Source organism: Melospiza melodia, unplaced genomic scaffold, assembly GCF_035770615.1.
Source record: "Melospiza melodia melodia isolate bMelMel2 unplaced genomic scaffold, bMelMel2.pri scaffold_166, whole genome shotgun sequence".
Classification (NCBI taxonomy): Eukaryota; Metazoa; Chordata; class Aves; order Passeriformes; family Passerellidae; genus Melospiza; species Melospiza melodia.
Genome location: NW_026948517.1, coordinates 69001 through 90927, shown reverse-complemented (window position 1 = coordinate 90927; position 21927 = coordinate 69001). Strand labels below are relative to the sequence as shown.

Below are 21927 nucleotides of genomic sequence, written 5' to 3'. Positions count from 1 at the left end.
AAATGGGGTTAAAAGCACCCCTGCAGCTTCTTGCCCATTGGTTTTACGTAAATCCCAAAAATTGGGGTGAAAACCCCCAAAAATGGGGTTAAAACCCACCCCTGCAGCTCCCGCAGCTTCTCGTCCGTGGGCTTCACCTGAAATCCCAAAAATCGGGGTGAAAAACCCCAAAAAATGGGGTTAAAACCCACCCCTGCAGCTTCTTGCCTATTGGTTTTACGTAAATCCCAAAAATTGGGGTGAAAAACCCCAAAAATGGGGTTAAAACCCACCCCTGCAGCTCCCGCAGCTTCTCGTCCACGAGTTTTACCTAAACTCCCAAAAATTGGGGTGAAAAACTCCAAAAATGGGGTTAAACCTCATCTCACAGCTTCCTGTTCATGGGTTTCACCTGAAATCCCAAAAATTGGGGTGAAAAACCCCAAAAATGGGGTTAAAACCACCCCTGCAGCTCCCGCAGCTTCTCGTCCGTGGGTTTCACCTGAAATCCCAAAAACTGGGGTGAAAAACCCCAAAAATGGGGTCAGGATCCTAAATTTGGGTTAGAACCCCAAAATCAGGGGTTAAACCCCAAAATCAGGGGTGAAGAATCCCAAAATCAGGGGTGAAGAACCCCAAAAATGGGGTCAGGATCCTAAATTTGGGTTAAACCCCAAAATCAGGGGTTAAAAACCCCAAAATCAGGGGTGAAGAATCCCAAAAATGGGGTCAGGATCCTAAATTTGGGTTAGAACCCCAAAATTTGGGGTGAAGAATCCCAAAAACGGGGTCAGGATCCTAAATTTGGGTTAGAACCCCAAAATCAGGGGTTAAACCCCAAAATCAGGGGTGAAGAATCCCAAAAATGGGGTCAGGATCCTAAATTTGGGTTAGAACTCCAAAATTTGGGGTGAAGAATCCCAAAAACGGGGTCAGGATCCTAAATTTGGGTTAGAACCCCAAAATCAGGGGTTAAAAACCCCAAAATCAGGGGTGAAGAATCCCAAAAATGGGGTCAGGATTCTAAATTTGGGTTAGAACCCCAAAATCAGGGGATAAAAACCCCAAAATCCGGGGTGAAGAATCCCAAAAACGGGGTCAAACCCCAGCCCTGCAGCTCATTGTCCACAGGCTTCACCTGAAACCCCAAAAATTTGGTGATAAAACCCCAAAATTTGGGGATAAAACCCCCAACAATGGGGTCAGGGTCCTAAATTGGAGTCAGAATCCCAAAGCCGTGGGGTTACAAACCTCAAAATGGGGACCCTGACCCCAAAGCTGCTTTTAGGGTTTTAGCAGCCCCCAAAGCTGCTTTTAGGGTTTTCCCTGACCCCAAACCCTGTTTTAGGGTTTTCATTGCTCCCCAAAGCTGCTTTTAGGGTTTTCCCTGCCCCCAAACCTGGTTTTAGGGTTTTATCTGCCCCCAAACCTGGTTTTAGGGTTTTCTCTGTCCCCAAAGCTGCTTTTAGGGTTTTCCCTGCTCCCAAACCTGGTTTTAGGGTTTTCCCTGCCCCCAAACCCTGTTTTAGGGTTTTCCCTGCTCCCAAACCCTGTTTTAGGGTTTTCTCTGCCCCCAAAGCTGCTTTTAAGGGTCATCTCAAACCCTGTTTTAGGGTTTTCCCTGACCCCAGACCCTGTTTTAGGGTTTTCCCTAGCCCCAAACCTGGTTTTAGGGTTTTCCCTGCCCCCAAACCCTGTTTTAGGGTTTTCCCTGCCCCCAAAGCTGCTTTTAGGGTTTTATCAGCCCCCAAAGCTGCTTTTAGGGTTTTCACTATCCCCAAAGCTGGTTTTAAGGGTCATCTCAAACCCTGTTTTAGGGTTTTCCCTGACCCCAAAGCTGCTTTTAGGGTTTTAGCAGCCCCCAAACCTGGTTTTAGGGTTTTCTCTGCCCCCAAAGCTGCTTTTAGGGTTTTCCCTGCTCCCAAACCCCGTTTTAGGGTTTTCCCTGCTCCCAAAGCTGCTTTTAGGGTTTTCCCTGACCCCAAAGCTGGTTTTAGGGTTTTCCCTGACCCCAAAGCTGCTTTTAGGGTTTTCCCTGCTCCCAAAGCTGCTTTTAGGGGCCATCTCAAACCCTCTTTTAGGGTTTCTCCTGCCCTTTTGGGGTCTGACCTCGAGGCACTCGAGGGGCAGGAGGGTCTCAGTCACCCCTGCTGAACCTGAAGCTGATTTTTTAGGGTTTCTCCTGGCCCCCAAACCCCATTTTAGGGTTCTCACTGACCCCAAACCCCCTTTTAGGGTTTTTGCTGACCCCAAACCCTGTTATGGGGTCTCTCCTGACCCTAAAGCTGGTTTTAGGGTTTCTCTGACCCCAAACCCGTTATAGGGTCTGACCTCGAGGGGCAGGAAGGTCTCAGTTACCCAAACCTCACTGTAGGGTTTCTCCTGCCCCCAATCCCTGTTTTATGGTTTCTCCTGACCCCAATCCCTGTTTTAGGGTTTCTCCTGCCCCCAATCCCTGTTTTAGGGTTTCTCCTGCCCTTTTGGGGTCTGACCTCGAGGCAGTCGAGGGGCAGGAAGGTCTCAGTTACCTGCTGACCCCAAACCCCATTTTCACTGACCCTGAACTCCGCTATAGGGTTTCTCCTGCCCCCAATCCCTGTTTTAGGGTTTCTCCTGCCCCCAATCCCTGTTTTAGGGTTTCTCCTGACCCCAATCCCTGTTTTAGGGTTTCTCCTGCCCCCAATCCCTGTTTTAGGGTTTTCACTGCCCCCAATCCCTGTTTTAGGGTTTCTCCTGCCCCAAATCCCCTTTTAGGGTTTCTCCTGCCCTTTTGGGGTCCCACCTCGAGGTAGTCGAGGGGCAGGAAGGTCTCAGTTACCCACAGCCCACTGTAGGATTTCTCCTGACCCCAATCCCCATTTTAGGGTTTTCACTGCCCCCAAACCCCGCTGTAGGGTTTCTCCTGCCCCCAATCTCTGTTTTAGGGTTTCTCCTGCCCCCAATCCCTGTTTTAGGGTTTCTCCTGCCCCCAATCCCTGTTTTAGGGTTTCTCCTGCCCCCAATCTCTGTTTTAGGGTTTCTCCTGCCCCCAATCCCTGTTTTAGGGTTTCTCCCGCCCCCAATCCCTGTTTTAGGGTTTCTCCTGACCCCAATCCCTGTTTTAGGGTTTCTCCTGCCCCCAATCCCTGTTTTAGGGTTTCTCCTGCCCCAAATCCCTGTTTTAGGGTTTCTCCTGCCCCCAATCCCTGTTTTAGGGTTTCTCCTGCCCCCAAACCCCGCTGTGGGGTTTCTCCTGCCCCCAATCCCTGTTTTAGGGTTTCTCCTGCCCCCAATCCCTGTTTTAGGGCTTCTCCTGCCCTTTTGGGGTCCCACCTCGAGGTAGTCGAGGGGCAGGAAGGTCTCGGGCTCCCCGCGCTGCTCCTTGATGTACTGGATGCAATCCCTGCCCGTCTTCTCCGAGTCCACGATGATGGCGTCCATGTTCTTCCCCAGCACCTTGGTCACCGCGATCTGGTACTTCTTCTGGGTGGGCTGGCACAGGTCAATGAGCCGGCCATACTGCAATTATGGGGTCAGTTATGGGGTCAGTTATAGGGTATGGGATCAGTATTGGGGTCAGGAATGGGCTATAGGGGCAGGGATATCAGTTATGGGGCAGGGATATCAGTTATGGGATATCAGGGATATCAGTTATGGGATATCAGGGATATCAGTTATAGGGTCAGGGATATCAGTTATAGGGTCAGGGATATCAGTTATGGGTCAGGGATATCAGTTATGGGTCAGGGATATCAGTTATAGGGTCAGGGATATCAGTTATGGGATATCAGGGATATCAGTTATGGGATATCAGGGATATCAGTTATGGGATATCAGGGATATCAGTTATGGGGCAGGGACACTGCAGTGGGGTTGGCTCTTCTGCGTGGGCTGGCACAGGTCAATCAGCCGGCCATACTGTGGGGTTTGGGGTTTTATAGGGTCAGTTATGGGGTCAGTTATGGGGTGTGGGGTCAGTTATGGGGTCAGTTATGGGGTCAGGTATGGGGTGTGGGGTCAGGGATATCAGTTATAGGGTCAGGGATATCAGTTATGGGTCAGGGATATCAGTTATGGGTCAGGGATATCAGTTATGGGTCAGGGATATCAGTTATGGGATATCAGGGATATCAGTTATGGGATATCAGGGATATCAGTTATGGGGCAGGGATATCAGTTATGGGGTATCAGGGATATCAGTTATGGGGCAGGGATATCAGTTATGGGTCAGGGATATCAGTTATGGGGTATCAGGGATATCAGTTATGGGGTATCAGGGATATCAGTTTTGGGGCAGGGATATCAGTTATGGGGCAGGGATATCAGTTATGGGATATCAGGGATATCAGTTATGGGATATCAGGGATATCAGTTATGGGTCAGGGATATCAGTTATGGGATATCAGGGATATCAGTTATGGGTCAGGGATATCAGTTGTGGGGCAGGGATATCAGTTATGGGGCAGGGATATCAGTTATGGGGCAGGGATATCAGTTATGGGGCAGGGATATCAGTTATGGGATATCAGGGATATCAGTTATGGGATATCAGGGATATCAGTTATGGGATATCAGGGATATCAGTTATGGGTCAGGGATATCAGTTATGGGATATCAGGGATATCAGTTATGGGTCAGGGATATCAGTTGTGGGGCAGGGATATCAGTTATGGGGCAGGGATATCAGTTATGGGGCAGGGATATCAGTTATGGGGCAGGGATATCAGTTATGGGATATCAGGGATATCAGTTATGGGGTATCAGGGATATCAGTTATAGGGTCAGGGATATCAGTTATAGGGTCAGGGATATCAGTTATGGGGTATCAGGGATATCAGTTATGGGGCAGGGATATCAGTTATGGGGCAGGGACACTGCAGTGGGGTTGGCTCTTCTGCGTGGGCTGGCACAGGTCAATGAGCCGGCCATACTGTGGGGTTTGGGGTTTTATAGGGTCAGTTATGGGGTCAGTTATGGGGTCAGGTATGGGGTGTGGGGTCAGGGATATCAGTTATAGGGTCAGGTGTATCAGTTATGGGGTCAGGGATATCAGTTATGGGGTCAGGTGTATCAGTTATGGGTCAGGGATATCAGTTATGGGTCAGGGATAACAGTTATGGGTCAGGGATATCAGTTATGGGTCAGGGATATCAGTTATGGGTCAGGGATATCAGTTATAGGGTCAGGGATATCAGTTATGGGATATCAGGGATATCAGTTATGGGATATCAGGGATATCAGTTATGGGATATCAGGGATATCAGTTATGGGTCAGGGATATCAGTTATGGGTCAGGGACACTGCAGTGGGGTTGGTTCTTCTGCGTGGGCTGGCACAGGTCAATGAGCCTGCCATACTGTGGGTTATAGGGTCAGTTATGGGGTCAGGTGTGGGGTCAGCTGTGGGGTCAGTTATGGGGTGTGGGGTCAGTTATGGGGTCAGGTGTGGGGTCAGGTGTGGGGTCAGGTGTGGGGTCACTTATGGGGTCAGCTGTGGGGTCAGCTGTGGGGTCACTTATGGGGTCAGGTGTGGGGTCAGGTGTGGGGTGTGGGGTCAGTTATGGGGTGTGGGGTCAGCTGTGGGGTCAGCTGTGGGGTTTAGGGCAGGTTTTAGGGCAGTTTCTGGGGGGTTTTGGGGCTGGTTTTGGGGTGTTTAGGGTCAGGTTTTAGCACAGTTTTGGGTCAGTTTTTGGGGTGTTTTAGGGTCAGTTTTTGGTACAGTTCGGGGTCATTTTTAGGGGGTTTAGGGTCAGTTTTTGGTGCAGTTTCTGGGGTATTTATGGTCAGTTTTTGGGGTACATTTCAGGGTGATTAGGGTCAGGTTTTGGGGTGTTCAGGGTCAGTTTTTGGTGCAGTTTCTGGGGTATTTTGGGTCAGTTTTTGGGGTACATTTCAGGGTGCTTTGGGTCAGTTTTTGGGGTGGTTTTGGTCAGTTTTTGGTGCAGTTTCTGGGGCTATTTTAGGTCAGTTTTTGGGGTGGTTTTGGTCAGTTTTTGGTGCAGTTTCTGGGGCTATTTTGGGTCAGTTTTTGGGGTGTTTAGGGTCAGTTTTTGGAGCAGTCTCTGGGGTATTTTGGGTCAATTTGGGGTCAGTTTCTGGGGTGTTCAGGGTCAGTTTTTGGGGGATTTTAGGGCTGTTTCTGGGCGGGTTTTGGTGCTGTTTCTGGGGGTATTTTGGGTCAGTTTTTGGGGTGGTTTTGGTCAGTTTTTGGTGCAGTTTCTGGGGGTATTTTGGGTCAGTTTTTGGGGTGTTTTTGGTCAGTTTTTGGTGCAGTTTCTGGGGGTATTTTGGGTCAGTTTTTGGGGTGTTCAGGGTCAGTTTTTGGGTCATTTTCTGAGGGTATTTTGGGTCAGTTTTTGGGGTATTTTGGGTCAGTTTTTGGGGTGTTTAGGGTCAGTTTATGGTGCAGTCTCTGGGGTATTTTGGGTCAGTTTGGGGTCAGTTTCTGGGGTGTTCAGGGTCAGTTTTTGGGGGATTTTAGGGCTGTTTCTGGGCGGGTTTTGGTGCTGTTTTTGGGGGTATTTTGGGTCAGTTTTTGGGGTGGTTTTGGTCAGTTTTTGGTGCAGTTTCTGGGGCTATTTTGGGTCAGTTTTTGGTGTGTTCAGGGCTGTTTCTGGGGGTATTTTGGGTCAGCTTTTGGGGTGGTTTTTGGCCAATTCTTGGGGTGTTCAGGGTCAGTTTTTGGTGCAGTTTCTGGGGTATTTTGGGTCATTTTCTGAGGGTATTTTGGGTCAGTTTTTGGGGTGTTCAGGGTCAGTTTTTGGGTCATTTTCTGAGGGTATTCTGGGTCAGTTTTTGGGGTGTTTAGGGTCAGTTTTTGGGTCATTTTCTGAGGGTATTCTGGGTCAGTTTTGGTAATTTTCTGAGGGTGTTCAGGGTCAGTTTTTGGGGGATTTTAGGGCTGTTTCTGGGCGGGTTTTGGGTCAGTCCCTGGGGGTATTTGGGGTCAGTTTTTGGGGTGTTTTTGGTCAGTTTTTGGTGCAGTTTTTGGGGGTATTTTGGGTCAGTTTTTGGTGTGTTCAGGGTCAGTTTTGGGGGTGTTTTGGGTCAGTCCCTGGGGGTATTTTGGGTCAGTTTTTGGGGTGGTTTTGGTCAGTTTTTGGTGCAGTTTCTGGGGTATTTTGGGTCATTTTCTGAGGGTATTTTGGGTCAGTTTTTGGTGTGTTCAGGGTCAGTTTTGGGGGTGTTTTGGTGCAGTTTCTGGGGGTATTTTGGGTCAGCTTTTGGGGTGTTCAGGGTCAGTTTTTGGTGCAGTTTCTGGGGTGTTTTGGGCCAGTCCCTGGGGGTATTTTGGTCAGTTTTTGGGGTGTTTTTGGTCAGTTTTTGGTGCAGTTTCTGGGGTGTTTTGGGCCAGTCCCTGGGGGTATTTTGGGTCAGTTTTTGGGGTGTTTTTGGTCAGTTTTTGGTGCAGTTTCTGGGGCTATTTTGGGTCAGTCCCTGGGGGTATTTTGGGTTAGTTTTTGGGGTGTTTTTGGTGCAGTTTCTGGGGGTATTTTGGGTCAGTTTTTGGTGCAGTTTCTGGGGGTATTTTGGGTCAGTTTTTGGTGCTGTTTCTGGGGGTATTTTGGGTCAGCTTTTGGGGTGTTCAGGGTCAGTTTTTGGTCAGTCCCTGGGGGTATTTTGGGTCAGCTTTTGGGGTGTTTTTGGTCAGTTTTTGGTGCTGTTTCTGGGGGTATTTTGGGTCAGTTTTTGGAGCAGTTTCTGGGGGTATTTTGGGTCAGCTTTTGGGGTGTTCAGGGTCAGTTTTTGGTCAGTCCCTGGGGCTATTTTGGGTCAGTTTTCGGGGTGTTCAGGGTCAGTTCCCGGGGTGTATTTTTTTGCTCCCTCTGGGGTCTGTGCTCACCACGGAGCCGGGGTAGAGGCGTTTGATGCTGTCCATGATCTCGGCCTTGCGCTGCTGCCGGCTGCTCTCCTGGCGGTCGATGCGCGCGTCCCCGAGCTGCTCCATCACCTGGTTCAGCTCCTTGTTGATCTCGTCGATGCGGCGCTTGGCCAGCTCCACCTCCTCGGTCAGCTCGCCCTCCAGGCGCTTCTGCTCCTCCAGGGACTGCCTGCGGGGAGAAATGGGGGTTTGGGGGTGAGAAAAGGGGGTTTAGGGGGTAAAAATGGGGGTTTGGGGGTGAGGAAAGGGGATTTGAGGGGTGAAAATGGGGATTTGGGGCTGAGAAAAGGAGGTTTGGGGTCACTTTGGGGGGTTTGGGGGGGCTGACCCCACACCTTCCAGGCACTTCTGCTCCTCCAGGGACTGCCTGGGGGGAGAAATGGGGGTTTGGGGGTGAGAAAAGGGGGGTTGGGGTCATTTTGGGGGGTTTGGGGGGCTGATCTTACACCCTTGAGGTGTTTCTGCTCCTCCAGGGACTGCCTGAGGGGAGAAATGGGGGTTTGGGGGTGAGAAAAGGGGGTTTGGGGGGTGAAAATGGGGGTTTGGGGCTGAGAAAAGGAGGTTTGGGGTCATTTTGGGGGGTTTGGGGGGCTGATCCCACACCCTCCAGGCACTTCTGCTCCTCCAGGGACTGCCTGGGGGGTGAAAATGGGGGTTTGGGGGTGAGAAAAGGGGGTTTAGGGGGTGAAAATGGGGGTTTGGGGGTGAGGAAAGGGGGATTGGGGTCATTTTGGGGGGTTTGGGGGGCTGATCCCACACCCTCCAGGCACTTCTGCTCCTCCAGGGACTGCCTGGGGGGTGAAAATGGGGGTTTGGGGGTGAGAAAAGGGGGGTTGGGGTCATTTTGGGGGGTTTGGGGGGCTGATCCTACACCCTTGAGGTGTTTCTGCTCCTCCAGGGACTGCCTGCGGGGAGAAAAGGGGGTTTGGGGGTGAGAAAAGGGGGTTTGGGGGGTGAAAATGGGGATTTGGGGCTGAGAAAAGGAGGTTTGGGGTCATTTTGGGGGGTTTGGGGGGCTGATCCCACACCCTCCAGGCGCTTCTGCTCCTCCAGGGACTGCCTGCGGGGAGAAAAGGGGGAGAAATGGGGGTTTGGGGGAGAGAAAAGGGGGTTTGGGGTCATTTTGGGGTGAAAAATGAGGATTTAGGGGGTGAAAAATGGGGAGAAAAGGGGGTTTGGGGTCATTTTGGGGGGTTTGGGGCCTGGTCCTACAGCTTTGAGGTGTTTCTGCTCCTCCAGGGACTGTCTGGAGGGGAAAATGGGGGTTTGGGGGTGAGAAAATGGGGGTTGGGGGTCATTTTGGGGGGTTTGGGGGCTGATCCTACAGCCTTGAGGTGTTTCTGCTCCTCCAGGGACTGTCTGAGGGGAGAAATGGGGGTTTGGGGGTGAGAAAAGGGGGTTTAGGGGGTGAAAATGGGGGTTTGGGGGTGAGGAAAGGGGGATTGGGGTCATTTTGGGGGGTTTGGGGGGCTGATCCCACACCTTCCAGGCACTTCTGCTCCTCCAGGGACTGCCTGCGGGGAGAAAAGGGGGAGAAATGGGGGTTTGGGGGAGAGAAAAGGGGGTTTGGGGGTGAGAAAAGGGGGTTTGGGGGGTGAAAATGGGGGTTTGGGGGTGAGAAAAGGGGGGTTGGGGTCATTTTGGGGGGTTTGGGGGGCTGATCTTACACCCTTGAGGTGTTTCTGCTCCTCCAGGGACTGCCTGGGGGGGAAAATGGGGATTTGGGGGTCAGAAAATGGAGGTTTGGGGGCAGAAAAGGGGGTTTGGGGGTGAGAAAATGGGGAGAAATGGGGGTTTGGGGGGAGAAAATGGGGTTTGGAGTCATTTTGGGGGGTTTGGGGAGCTGATCCTACAGCTTTGAGGTGTTTCTGCTCCTCCAGGGACTGTCTGGAGGGGAAAATGGGGTTTGGGGGTGAAAAAAGAGGGTTTGGGGGTGAGAAAAGGGGATTTGGGGTCATTTTGGGGGGTCTGGGGGCTGATCCTGCACCCTTGAGGCACTTCAGCTCCTCCAGGGATTGTCTGGGGGGAGAAATGGGGGTGTGGGGGTGAGAAAATGGAGGTTTGGGGGAGAAAAGAGGGTTTGGGGGTGAGAAAATGGGGAGAAATGGGGGTTTGGGGGTGAGGAAAGGGGGTTGGGGTCATTTTGGTGGGTTTGGGGGGCTGATCCCACACCTTCCAGGCACTTCTGCTCCTCCAGGGACTGCCTGGGGGGGAAAATGGGGATTTGGGGGTCAGAAAATGGAGGTTTGGGGGGAGAAAAGGGGGTTTGGGGGTGAGAAAATGGGGAGAAATGGGGGTCTGGGGGGAGAAAAGGGGGTTTGGGGTCATTTTGGGGGGTTTGGGGAGCTGATCCTGCACCCTTGAGGTGTTTCTGCTCCTCCAGGGACTGCCTGAGGGGGAGAAAATGGGATTTGAGGGTGAAAAAAGGGGGTTTGGGGGTGAGAAAAGGGGGTTTGGGGCCTGATCCCACAGCCTTGAGGTGTTTCTGCTCCTCCAGGGACTGTCTGGGGGGGAGAAATGGGGGTTTGGGGGTGAAAAATGGGGAGAAATGGGGGTTTGGGGGTGAGAAAATGGGGTTTGGGGTCATTTTGGGGGGTTTGGGGGTGAAAAATGGGGAGAAATGGGGGTTTGGGGTGAGAAAATGGGGTTTGGGGGGTGAAAAAAGGGGGTTTGGGGGCTGATCCCACACACTCAAGGTGTTTCTGCTCCTCCAGGCACTGCCTGGGGGGGAAATGGGGATTTGGGGGTGAGAAAATGGGGAGAAATGGGGGTTTGGGGGTGAGAAAATGGGGTTTGGGGTCATTTTGGGAGGTTTGGGGTCATTTTGGGGGGTTTGAGGGGCTGATCCCACACACTCAAGGTGTTTCTGCTCCTCCAGGGACTGTCTGTGGGGGCAATATTGGGATTTGGGGGTGAGGAAGGGGATTTGGAGAGGTTTCAGGGGTTTTGGGGGGGCTGATCCCACGCCTGCTGACAGGAATGGGGACATGGGGATGACCTGGGGACACCCTGGGGACACTGCAACCCCCTTGGGGACACTCTGGGGACACTCCAGCCCCTTTGGGGACACCTTGGTGACACTCCAACTCCTCTGGGGACACTGCAGGCCCCCATGGTGACACTCCAACCCCCTTGGGGACACCCTGGGGACACTGCAACCCCCTTGGGGACACTCTGGGGACACTCCAGCCCCCCTGGGGACACTCCAAACCCCCTTGGGGACACCTTGGTGACACTCCAGTCCCCCTGGGGACACTCTGAGGACACTCCAGCCCCTTTGGGGACACCTTGGTGACACTCCAACTCCTCTGGGGACACTGCAGGCCCTCATGGTGACACTCCAACCCCCTTGGTGACACCCTGGGGACACTGCAACCCCCTTGGTGACACTTTGGGGACACTGCAACACCCCTGGGGACACCCTGGGGACACTCCAGCCCCCCTGGGGACACTCCAAACACCCTTGGGGACACCTTGGTGACACTCCAGTCCCCCTGGGGACACCCTGGGGACACTCCAACCCCCTGTGGGGACACTCCAACCCCCCTGGGGACATCCTGGGGACACTCCAGCCCCCTTGGGGACACTTTGGGGACACTCCAAATACCCTGGGGACACTCTGGGGACACTGCAACCCCCTTGGGGACACCTTGAGGACACTGCAACCCCCTTGGGGACATCCTGGGGACACTGCAACCCCCTTGGGGACACTTTGGGGACACTCCAACCCCCCTGGGGACACCCTGGGGACACTCCAGCCCCCTTGGGGACACTTTGGAGACACTCCAGCCCCCCCTGGGGACACCCTGGGGACACCCTGGGGACAGCGCCGCACTTGCTGGTGGCGATGTACTCCTCGAGCTTCTCGATGCGTTTCTGGTTCTCCTCGATCTCCCTCAGCTTCTGCTTGATCTTGGCCTGGGGACACGGGGACACGGGGACAGGTGAGGGGCCAGGTGAGCTCAGCTGTGCCCAGGGGGCCTCAGGGGACATTTTGGGGACAGTTTGGTGACAGTTTGGGGACAGTCTGGGTCTCACCTCGGTCTCCACCTTCTTCCTCTCCTCCAGGTCCAGCCGGTCCTGGTCGGCTTTCTGGTCACGGTTGAACTTCTCGAGCTCCTGGGCCAGCGTGGCCGCGCGCTTGCTGGCCTCCTCCTTCAGGCGGTGGTACTTCTTCACCTGGGGACATTGGGGACATGGGGACATTGGGGACACCTGGGGACATTGGGGGTCAGGGAACCTGCTGGCCTCCTCCTTCAGCCGGTGGTACTTCTTCACCTGGGGACATGGGGACATTGGGGACATTGGGGACATCTGGGGACATTGGGGGTCAGGGAACCTGCTGGCCTCCTCCTTCAGCCGGTGGTACTTCTTCACCTGGGGACATGGGGACATTGGGGACATTGGGGACATCTGGGGACATTGGGGGTCAGGGAACCTGCTGGCCTCCTCCTTCAGCCGGTGGTACTTCTTCACCTGGGGACATTGGGGACATGGGGACATTGGGGACACCTGGGGACACCTGGGGACATTGGGGGTCAGGGCACCTGCTGGCCTCCTCCTTCAGCCGGTGGTACTTCTTCACCTGGGGGGACATTGGGGACACCATTGGGGACACTGGGGACACCATTGGGGACACTGGGGACACCATTGGGGACATTGGGGACACCTGGGGACATCTGGGGACACCTGGGGACATTGGGGACACCTGGGGTCAGGGCACCTGCTGGCCTCCTCCTTCAGGCAGTGGTACTTCTTCACCTGGGGACATTGGGGACACCATTGGGGACATTGGGGACACCTGGGGTCAGGGAACCTGCTGGCCTCCTCCTTCAGCCGGTGGTACTTCTTCACCTGGGGACACATTGGGGACATTGGTGACATCTGGGGACACCTGGGGACATTGGGGACACCTGGGGACACCTGCTGGCCTCCTCCTTCAGCCGGTGGTAATTCTTCACCTGGGGACACATTGGGGACACCTGGGGACATTGGGGACATGTGGACATCTGGGGGTCAGGGGACATCTGGGGTCAGGGCACCTGCTGGCCTCCTCCTTCAGCCGGTGGTACTTCTTCACCTGGGGACACGGGGACATGGGGACATTGGGGACACCTGGGGACATTGGGGACACCTGGGGACATTGGGGACATTGGGGACACCTGGGGGTCAGGGGACACCTGGGGACACCTGGGGTCAGGGAACCTGGGGGCCGCGCGCTTGCTGGCCTCCTCCTTCAGGCGGTGGTACTTCTTCACCTGGGGACATTGGGGACACCTGGGGGGGTCAGGGGACATGGGGACACCTGGGGGTCACCACACCTGGGGGACACGGGGACAATCTTGGGTCAGGGCACCTGGGGGACACCTGGGGGACAGCACACCTCGGGGGGACACCTGGGGGGGACACCTGGGGGTCAGAGAACCTGGGGGGACATGGGGACAACCTGGGATCAAAGAACCTGGAGGGACACCTGGGGGACACCATCTGGGGGGTCAGGGCACCTGGGGGGACATGGGGACATCTGGGGGGGGGTCAGAGAACCTGGGGGACACCTGGAAGCCCTTCCCAAACTCCACAGGGTCACCCCACACCTGGTTCTCCTCCTTCCTGTGCCTCTGGTTCTCCTCCATCCATCCCAAACCCCACCAGTCCCACCACACCTGGTTCTCCTCCATGGTCAGGTTCCTCCTGTATCTCTGGTTCTCCTCCATCCCTCCCAAAGCCCCAAACCCCACCAGTCCCACCACACCTGGTTCTCCTCCATGGTCAGGTCCCTCCTGTGGTGCTGGCTCTCCTCCATCCATCCCAAAGCCACAAACCCCACGTGTCCCACCACCACACCTGGTTCTCCTCCATGGTCAGGTCCCTCCTGTGGTTCTGGCTCCCCTCCATCCATCCCAAACCCCCAAATCCCACCTGGCCCAGGTCTCCTTCTCCTCCATCCCTCCCAAACCCCACGTGTCCCACCACACCTGGTTCTCCTCCCTCTTTGGGAGGCTCAGGTCCCTCCCAAACCCCAACTGTCCCACACACCTGGTTCTCCTTCAAGGTGAGATCTTTCAGACGGTTCTGGTTCTCCTCCATCCCTCCCAAAGCCCCAGACCCCACCTGTCCCACCACCACACCTGGTTCTCCTCCAGGGTGAGGTCTCTCCCCTGCCTCTGGTTCTCCTCCATCCATCCCAAGCCCCCAAACCCCACCTGTCCCACCACACCTGGTTCTCCTCCATCATCAGGTTCCTCCTGTATCTCTGGTTCTCCTCCATCCATCCCAAACCCCACCAGTCCCACCACACCTGGTTCTCCTCCAGGCTCAGGTCCCTCTCCTGGCTCTGGTTCTCCTCCATCCATCCCAAAGCCACAAACTCCCCCAGTCCCACCACACCTGGTTCTCCTCCATGATCAGGTCCCTCCCAAACCCCACCTGTCCCACCACACCTGGTTCTCCTCCATGATCAGGTCCCTCCCAAACCCCACCTGTCCCACCATACCTGGTTCTCCTCCATGATCAGGTCCCTCCCAAACCCCACCTGTCCCACCATACCAGGTTCTCCTCCATGATCAGGTCCCTCCCAAACCCCACCTGTCCCACCATACCAGGTTCTCCTCCATGATCAGGTCCCTCCTGTGGTGCTGGTTCTCCTCCATCCATCCCAAAGCCACAAACCCCACGTGTCCCACCACCACACCTGGTTCTCCTCCATGATCAGGTCCCTCCTGTGGTGCTGGCTCTCCTCCATCCATCCCAAATCCCCAGACCCCACCTGTCCCACCACCACACCTGGTTCTCCTCCAGGGTGAGGTCTCTCCTGTATCTCTGGTTCTCCTCCATCCATCCCAAACCCCACGTGTCCCACCACACATGGTTCTCCTCCATGATCAGGTCCCTCCTGTATCTCTGGTTCTCCTCCATCCATCCCAAACCCCACCTGTCCCACCACCACACCTGGTTCTCCTCCAGGGTCAGGTCCCTGCCCTGGCTCTGGTTCTCCTCCACCCCACACGAACCTGGTTCTCCTCCAGGCTCAGGTCCCTCCTGTGGTTTTGGCTCCCCTCCATCCATCCCAAAGCCCCAGACCCCACGTGTCCCACCACACCTGGTTCTCCTCCAGGGTCAGGTCTCTCCCCTGGCTCTGGTTCTCCTCCATCCCACACGTACCTGGTTCTCCTCCAGGGTCAGGTCTCTCCCCTGGCTCTGGCTCTCCTCCTCCATGCGTTCCTCGAACTCCTGCCTGGACTTCTCCACGCTCAGCATCTCCTTCTCCAGCTCGTCCATGTCGGCCTTGCGTTTCTTGTACTGCTTCTGGGCGTTCTGCAGGGACTTCCTGGCGGCCTCCAGCTTCTTGATCTTGTGCGAGGTGTTCTCCTTGGCCTTGATGTACTGGGGCCGCTTCTGGTTCAGCTCCGAGTCCTTCTCCCTGAGGAGGAGAACCTCAGGTGGGTTTGGGTTTGGGGCTGGTTTGGTTTGGGGCTGGTTTGGGCCTGGTTTGGGTTTGGGCCTGGTTTGGGTTTGGGCCTGGTTTGGATTTGGGGCTGGTTTGGTTTGGGGCTGGTTTGGGTTTGGGGCTGGTTTGGTTTGGGGCTGGTTTGGGCCTGGTTTGGAGTTTTGGGCCTGGTTTGAGGTCTGGACCTGGTTTGGGGTTTGGGCCTGATTTGGGTTTGGGCCTGATTTGGGGTCTGGGCCTGGTGTGGGGTCTGGGCCTGGTGTGGGGTCTGGGCCTGGTGTGGGTTTGGGCCTGGTTTGGGTTTGGGCCTGGTTTGGGGTCTGGGCCTGGTTTGGGTCTGGGCCTGGTTTGGGGTTTGGGGCTGGTTTGGATTCTGAGCCTGGTTTGGGTTTGGGCCTGGTTTGGGGTCTGGGCCTGGTTTGGGGTCTGGGCCTGGTTTGGGTTTGGGCCTGGTTTGGGTTTGGGGCTGGTTTGGGGTCTGGGCCTGGTTTCGGGTCTGGGCCTGGTTTGGGGTTTGGGCCTGGTTTGGATTCTGGGCCCAGTTTGGGGCTGGTTTGGGGTCTGGGCCTGGTTTGGGGTCTGGGCCTGGTTTGGGGTCTGGGCCTAGTTTGGGGTTTGGGCCTGGTTTGGGGTCTGGGCCTGGTTTGGGGTCTGGGCCTGGTTTGGGGTTTGGGCCTGGTTTGGGGTCTGGGCCTGGTTTGGGTCTGGGCCTGGTTTGGGGTTTGGGCCTGGTTTGGGGTCTGGGCCTGGTTTGGGGTCTGGGCCTGGTTTGGGTCTGGGCCTGGTTTGGGGTTTGGGCCTGGTTTGGGGTCTGGGCCTGGTTTGGGTTTGAGCCTGGTTTGGGGTTTGGGCCTGGTTTGGGGTCTGGGCCTGGTTTGGGGTCTGGGCCTGGTTTGGGGTCTGGGCCTGGTTTGGGGTTGGGCCTGGTTTGGGGATTTGGGCCCAGTTGGGGTCTGGGCCTGGTTTGGGGTTTTGGGCCTGGTTTGGGTCTGGGCCTGGTTTGGGGTCTGGGCCTGGTTTGGGTCTGGGCCTGGTTTGGGGTCAGGGCCTGGTTTGGGGTCTGGGTCTGGTTTGGGGTCTGGGCCTGGTTTGGGGCAGGTTTGACGTTTGGGCCTGGTTTGGGTTTGGGGCTGGTTTGGGCTGCTGTAGCCAGTTTTGGGGTTGATGGCCAGTTTGAGGTTTGTGCCCGTTTAGGGGTTCGGGCCTGGTTTGGGGTCTGGGCCTGGGTTTGGGATCCGTACCCAGTTTTGGGATCTCTGCCTGGTTTGGGATCCGTACCCAGTTTTGGGATCTCTGCCCGGTTTGGGTTCTGTACCCAGTTTTGGGTTCTGGGCCTGGGTTTGGGATCTGTGCCCAGTTTTGGGATCTCTGCCTGGTTTGGGATCTGTGCCCAGTTTTGGGGTTTGCTGCATCCTCCCCTTCCCATTTTGGAGCCCTTCCCCTACAGAGACAGACTGGGCAAGCTGGGATTGCCCAAGATTTGGAACCACCTGGACTGGGAAGGTGTCCCTGCCCACGGAACCTGGATGGGAACTTAAACCTGGTTTTTAAACATCCCAACCCAAATAATTCCAGGGTTTTGGAGCCCCTCGGGAACAGAGACAGGCTGGGAAAACTGGGATTGTCCAAGATTACAAAACTGGGATTGTCCAAGATTACAAAGCTGGGATTGTCCAAGATTACAAAGCTGGGATTGTCCAGCTTGGAACCACCTGATCTGGGAAGGTGTCCCTGCCCATGGAACCAGAACCTAAACCTGGTTTTTAAATATCCCAACCCAAATAATTCCAGGTTTTCCCACCCAAACCATTCCAGGTTTTGGAGCTCTCCTGCCATGGAGACAGACTGGGATTGTCCAAGATTTGGAAAACTGGGATTGTCCAAGATTAAAAAGCTGGGATTGTCCAAGATTTGGAGCCACCTAATCTGGGAAGGTTCCCTGCCCATGGAACCTGGATGGGAACTTAAACCTGGTTATTAAACATCCCAACCCAAATAATTCCAGGGTTTTGGAGCCCCTCTGCCATGGAGACAGGCTGGGAAAACTGGGATTGTCCAAGATTACAAAACTGGGATTGTCCAAGATTACAAAGCTGGGATTGTCCAAGATTACAAAACTGGGACTGTCCAAGATTACAAAACTGGGACTGTCCAAGATTACAAAGCTGGGATTGTCCAAGATTACAAAACTGGGATTGTCCAAGATTTGAAAAACTGGGATTGTCCAAGATTTGGAACCAGCTGATCTGGGAAGGCGTCCCTGCCCATGGAACTGGAATTTAAACCTGATTTCTAAACATTCCAACCCAAATAATTCCAAGGTTTTGGAGCCCCTCAGCCACGGAGACAGGCTGGGATTGTCCAAGATTTGGAAAGCTGAAATTGTCCAAGATTTGGAAAGCTGGGATTGCCCAAGATTACAAAACTGGGATTGCCCAAGATTTGGAAAGCTGAAATTGTCCAAGATTTGGAAAGCTGAAATTGTCCATGATTACAAAGCTGGGATTGTCCAAGATTACAAAACTGGGATTGTCCAAGATTACAAAGCTGGGATTGTCCAATATTTGGAGCCCCCTGATCTGGGAAGGTGTCCCTGCCCACAGAACCAGAACTCAAACCCGATTTCCAAACATCCCACCCCAAACAATTCCACTTTTTCCCACCCAAACCCTCCCAGTTTCTGCCATTCCCACCGCACACTCCCAAGGCTCCTCACTTGATCTCCTTCTCGATCTGCTGCTGCTCCCTCATCATCTTGCCCAGCTCCTTCTTGCGGTCCTTGAGCTCGTCCTCCACCCTGTCCATCCTCTTCTTGTCCTTGTCGATCTCGCGGTTCTTCAGCCCCAGCTCCTTGTTGAGCTTCTCGATCTCGGCCTCGTTGTGGAACAGCTTGAAGAGCTGCAGCTGCACCTGCGCCCGCACCACCTCGTCCTTGAGCCGCTGGTACCGGTCAGCCTGGGCACGGGACAGGCCTGGGTGAGACCTGGGATGGCCTGGGTGAGACCTGGGATGGCCTGGGTGAGACCTGGGTGAGACCTGGGATGGCCTGGGTTAGACCTGGGATGGCCTGGGTTACACCTGGGATGGCCTGGGTTACACCTGGGTGAGACCTGGGACAGCCTGGGTTAGACCTGGGATGGCCTGGGTGAGACCTGGGTTAGACCTGGGTTAGACCTGGGATGGCCTGGGTTAGACCTGGGTGAGACCTGGGACAGCCTGGGTTAGACCTGGGATGGCCTGGGTTAGACCTGGGATGGCCTGGGTTAGACCTGGGATGGCCTGGGTTAGACCTGGGACAGCCTGGGTTAGACCTGGGACAGGCCTGGGTGAGACCTGGGATGGCCTGGGTTAGACCTGGGACAGGCCTGGGTGAGACCTGGGATGGCCTGGGTGAGACCTGGGATAGGCCTGGGTTAGACCTGGGTTAGACCTGGGACAGGCCTGGGTTAGCTCCTTAAACCTGGGACAGGCCTGGGTTAGACCTGGGACAGGCCTGGGTTAGACCTGGGTTAGACCTGGGACAGGCCTGGGTTTAGACCTGGGACAGGCCTGGCTTTAGACCTGGGACAGGCCTGGGTTAGACCTGGGACAGGCCTGGGTTAGCTCCTTAAACCTGGGACAGGCCTGGGTGAGACCTGGGATGGCCTGGGTGAGACCTGGGATAGGCCTGGGTTAGACCTGGGTTAGACCTGGGACAGGCCTGGGTTAGCTCCTTAAACCTGGGACAGGCCTGGGTTAGACCTGGGACAGGCCTGGGTTAGACCCGGGACATGCCTGGCTTTAGACCTGGGACACGCCTGGCTTGGCTCAGGAGCTGCTCAGAGCAGGGCCTAGGCCTGGTTCTGGCCAGGAGCTGCTCAAAGCTGGGCCTGGTTCTGCTCAGGGGCTTCTTAAACCTGGGCCTGGTTCTGGCCAGGAGCTGCTCAGAGCTGGGCTTTGGGCTGGGTCTAGCTCTGGCTCTGGTCAGAAGCTTCTCGGGCCCAGGACTTGGGCCTGGCTCTGCTCAGGAGCTGCTCAGAGCTGGGCCTGGTTCTGCTCAGGAGCTTCTTAAACCTGGGCCTGGTTCTGGCTGGTACCGCTCAGCCTGGGGGGAAATGGGGGGGATAGGCCTGGCTTAGCTCAGGGGCTGCTCAGAGCTGGGCCTGGGTCTGGCCAGGAGCTGCTCAAGCAACACAATTTTCCTGTGAATCCAACCATTCCCAAACCCTTTTATCCCTGAATCCAACCATTCCCCAGCACAATTTTCCTGTGAATCCAACCATTCCCAAACACGATTTTCCTGTGAATCCAACCATTCCCACACACTTTTTTCCCTGAATCCAACCATTCCCAAACCCTTTTTTCCCTGAATCCAACCATTCCCAAACTCTTTTCTCCTGTGAATCCAACCACTCCCCAAACACAATTTTCCTGTTATTCCAACCATTCCCAAATTCGTTTCTCCTGTGAATCCAACCATTCCCAAAACATGAATTTCCTGTGTATCCAACCATTCAGAAACCCTTTTATCCCTGAATCCAACCATTCCCCAAACTCTTTTATCCCTGAATCCAACCATTGCCCAACACAATTTTCCTGTGAATCCAACCATTCCCAAACCCTTTTATCCCTGAATCCAACCATTCCCCAAACATGATTTTCCTGCGAATCCAAACCATTCCCAAACACAATTTTCCTGTTATTCCAACCAATCCCCAAACCCTTTTCTCCTGTGAATCCAACCATTCCCCAAACCCTTTTCTCCTGTGAATCCAACCATTCCCCGACACGATTTTCTTGTGAATCCAACCATTCCCAAATCCTTTTATCCCTGAATCCAACCATTCCCAAACCCTTTTCTCCTGTGAATCCAACCACTCCCCAAACAAAATTTTCCTGTTATTCCAACCATTCCCAAATTCGTTTCTCCTGTGAATCCAACCATTCCCAAAACATGAATTTCCTGTGTATCCAACCATTCACAAACCCTTTTATCCCTGAATCCAACCATTCCCCAACACAATTTTCCTGTGAATCCAAACCATTCCCAAACCCTTTTATCCCGGAATCCAACCATTCCCCAAACATGATTTTCCTGAGAATCCAAACCATTCCCAAACACAATTTTCCTGTTATTCCAACCATTCCCCAACACGATTTTCCTGTGAATCCAAACCATTCCCAAACACAATTTTCCTTTAATTCCAACCATTCCCAAACCCTTTTTTCCTGTGAATCCAAACCATTCCCAAACCCTTTTTTCCCTGAATCCAACCATTCCCCAAACATGAATTTCCTGTGAATCCAACCATTCCCCAAACTCTTTTTTTTCCCTGAATCCAACCATTCCTAAACCCTTTTATCCCTGAATCCAACCATTCCCCAAACATGAATTTCCTGTGAATCCAACCATTCCCCAAACTCTTTTCTCCTGTGAATCCAAACCATTCCCAAACCCTTTTTTCCCTGAATCCAACCATTCCCAAACTCTTTTCTCCTGTGAATCCAAACATTCCCCAAACCCTTTTCTCCTGTGAATCCAACCATTCCCCGACACAATTTTCCTGTGAATCCAACCATTCCCCAAACTCTTTTTTCCTGTGAATCCAACCATTCCCAAACTCTTTTTTCCTGTTATTCCAACCATTCCCAAACTCTTTTTTCCTGTGAATCCAACCATTCCCAAATCCTTTTATCCCTGAATCCAACCATTCCCAAACACAATTTTCCTGTTATTCCAACCATTTCCCAACACGATTTTCCTGTGAATCCAACCATTCCCAAACTCTTTTCTCCTGTGAATCCAACCATTTCCCAACACGATTTTTCTGTGAATCCAACCATTCCCAAACACGATTTTCCTGTGAATCCAACCATTCCCAAACCCTTTTCTCCTGTGAATCCAACCATTCCCAACCCCATTTTTCCCCTGAATCCCCTCCCTCCCCACCTCCTCCTTCTCCTGCTTGGCCTCCTTGCGCTCGGCCGCGATGTTTTTCTTGCGGTGGTAATTGAACTGCGTGTCCTCCTCGGCCTTGACCATCTCCTTCTTGCGCTTGTCGTACTCGGGGGCCAGCTCCCCCGAGCGGCTGATCTCCTCAAAGAGAGCCGTGCGCTCCTTGGGGTTCTTCATGGCGATGGACTCCACTGCTCCCTAAAAAAAACAGGGCAAAAATCCCTTAATTCCTGTGAGAAATCCCTGAGGATCTCCTCAAAGAGAGCCGTGCGCTCCTTGGGGTTCTTCATGGCGATGGATTCCACTGCTCCCTGAAAAAACAGGGCAAAAATCCCTTCATTCCTGTGAGAAATCCCTGGGGATCTCCTCAAAGAGAGCTGTGCGCTCCTTGGGGTTCTTCATGGCGATGGATTCCACTGCTCCCTAAAAAAAACAGGGCAAAAATCCCTTAATTCCTGTGAGAAATCCCTGAGGATCTCCTCAAACAGGGCCCTGCGCTCCTTGGGGTTCTTCATGGCGATGGAGTCCACTGCTCCCTGAAAAAAACAGGGCAAAAATCCCTTAATTCCTGTGAGAAATCCCTGAATCCTAAAAGGGAATCCCTGAATCCCTGGGGATCTCCTCAAACAGGGCCGTGCGCTCCTTGGGGTTCTTCATGGCGATGGACTCCACTGCTCCCTGAAAAAACAGGGCAAAAATGGTCCTA

At 54.1% G+C, this 21927-nt stretch overlaps 1 protein-coding gene across 1 annotated transcript in view; it reads right to left on the bottom strand.

Annotated features, from left to right (window-relative positions):
• The window catches only part of SMC1A (structural maintenance of chromosomes 1A), a 54654-nt gene that overhangs the window by 25986 nt on the left and 6741 nt on the right, over positions 1-21927 (bottom strand). Inside the window, 7 exon segments of the mRNA XM_063182143.1 lie at positions 3292-3477; positions 7801-8008; positions 11675-11757; positions 11878-12018; positions 15001-15259; positions 18003-18241; positions 21216-21419. Of these exon segments, the coding sequence (XP_063038213.1) occupies positions 3292-3477; positions 7801-8008; positions 11675-11757; positions 11878-12018; positions 15001-15259; positions 18003-18241; positions 21216-21419 (1320 nt within the window).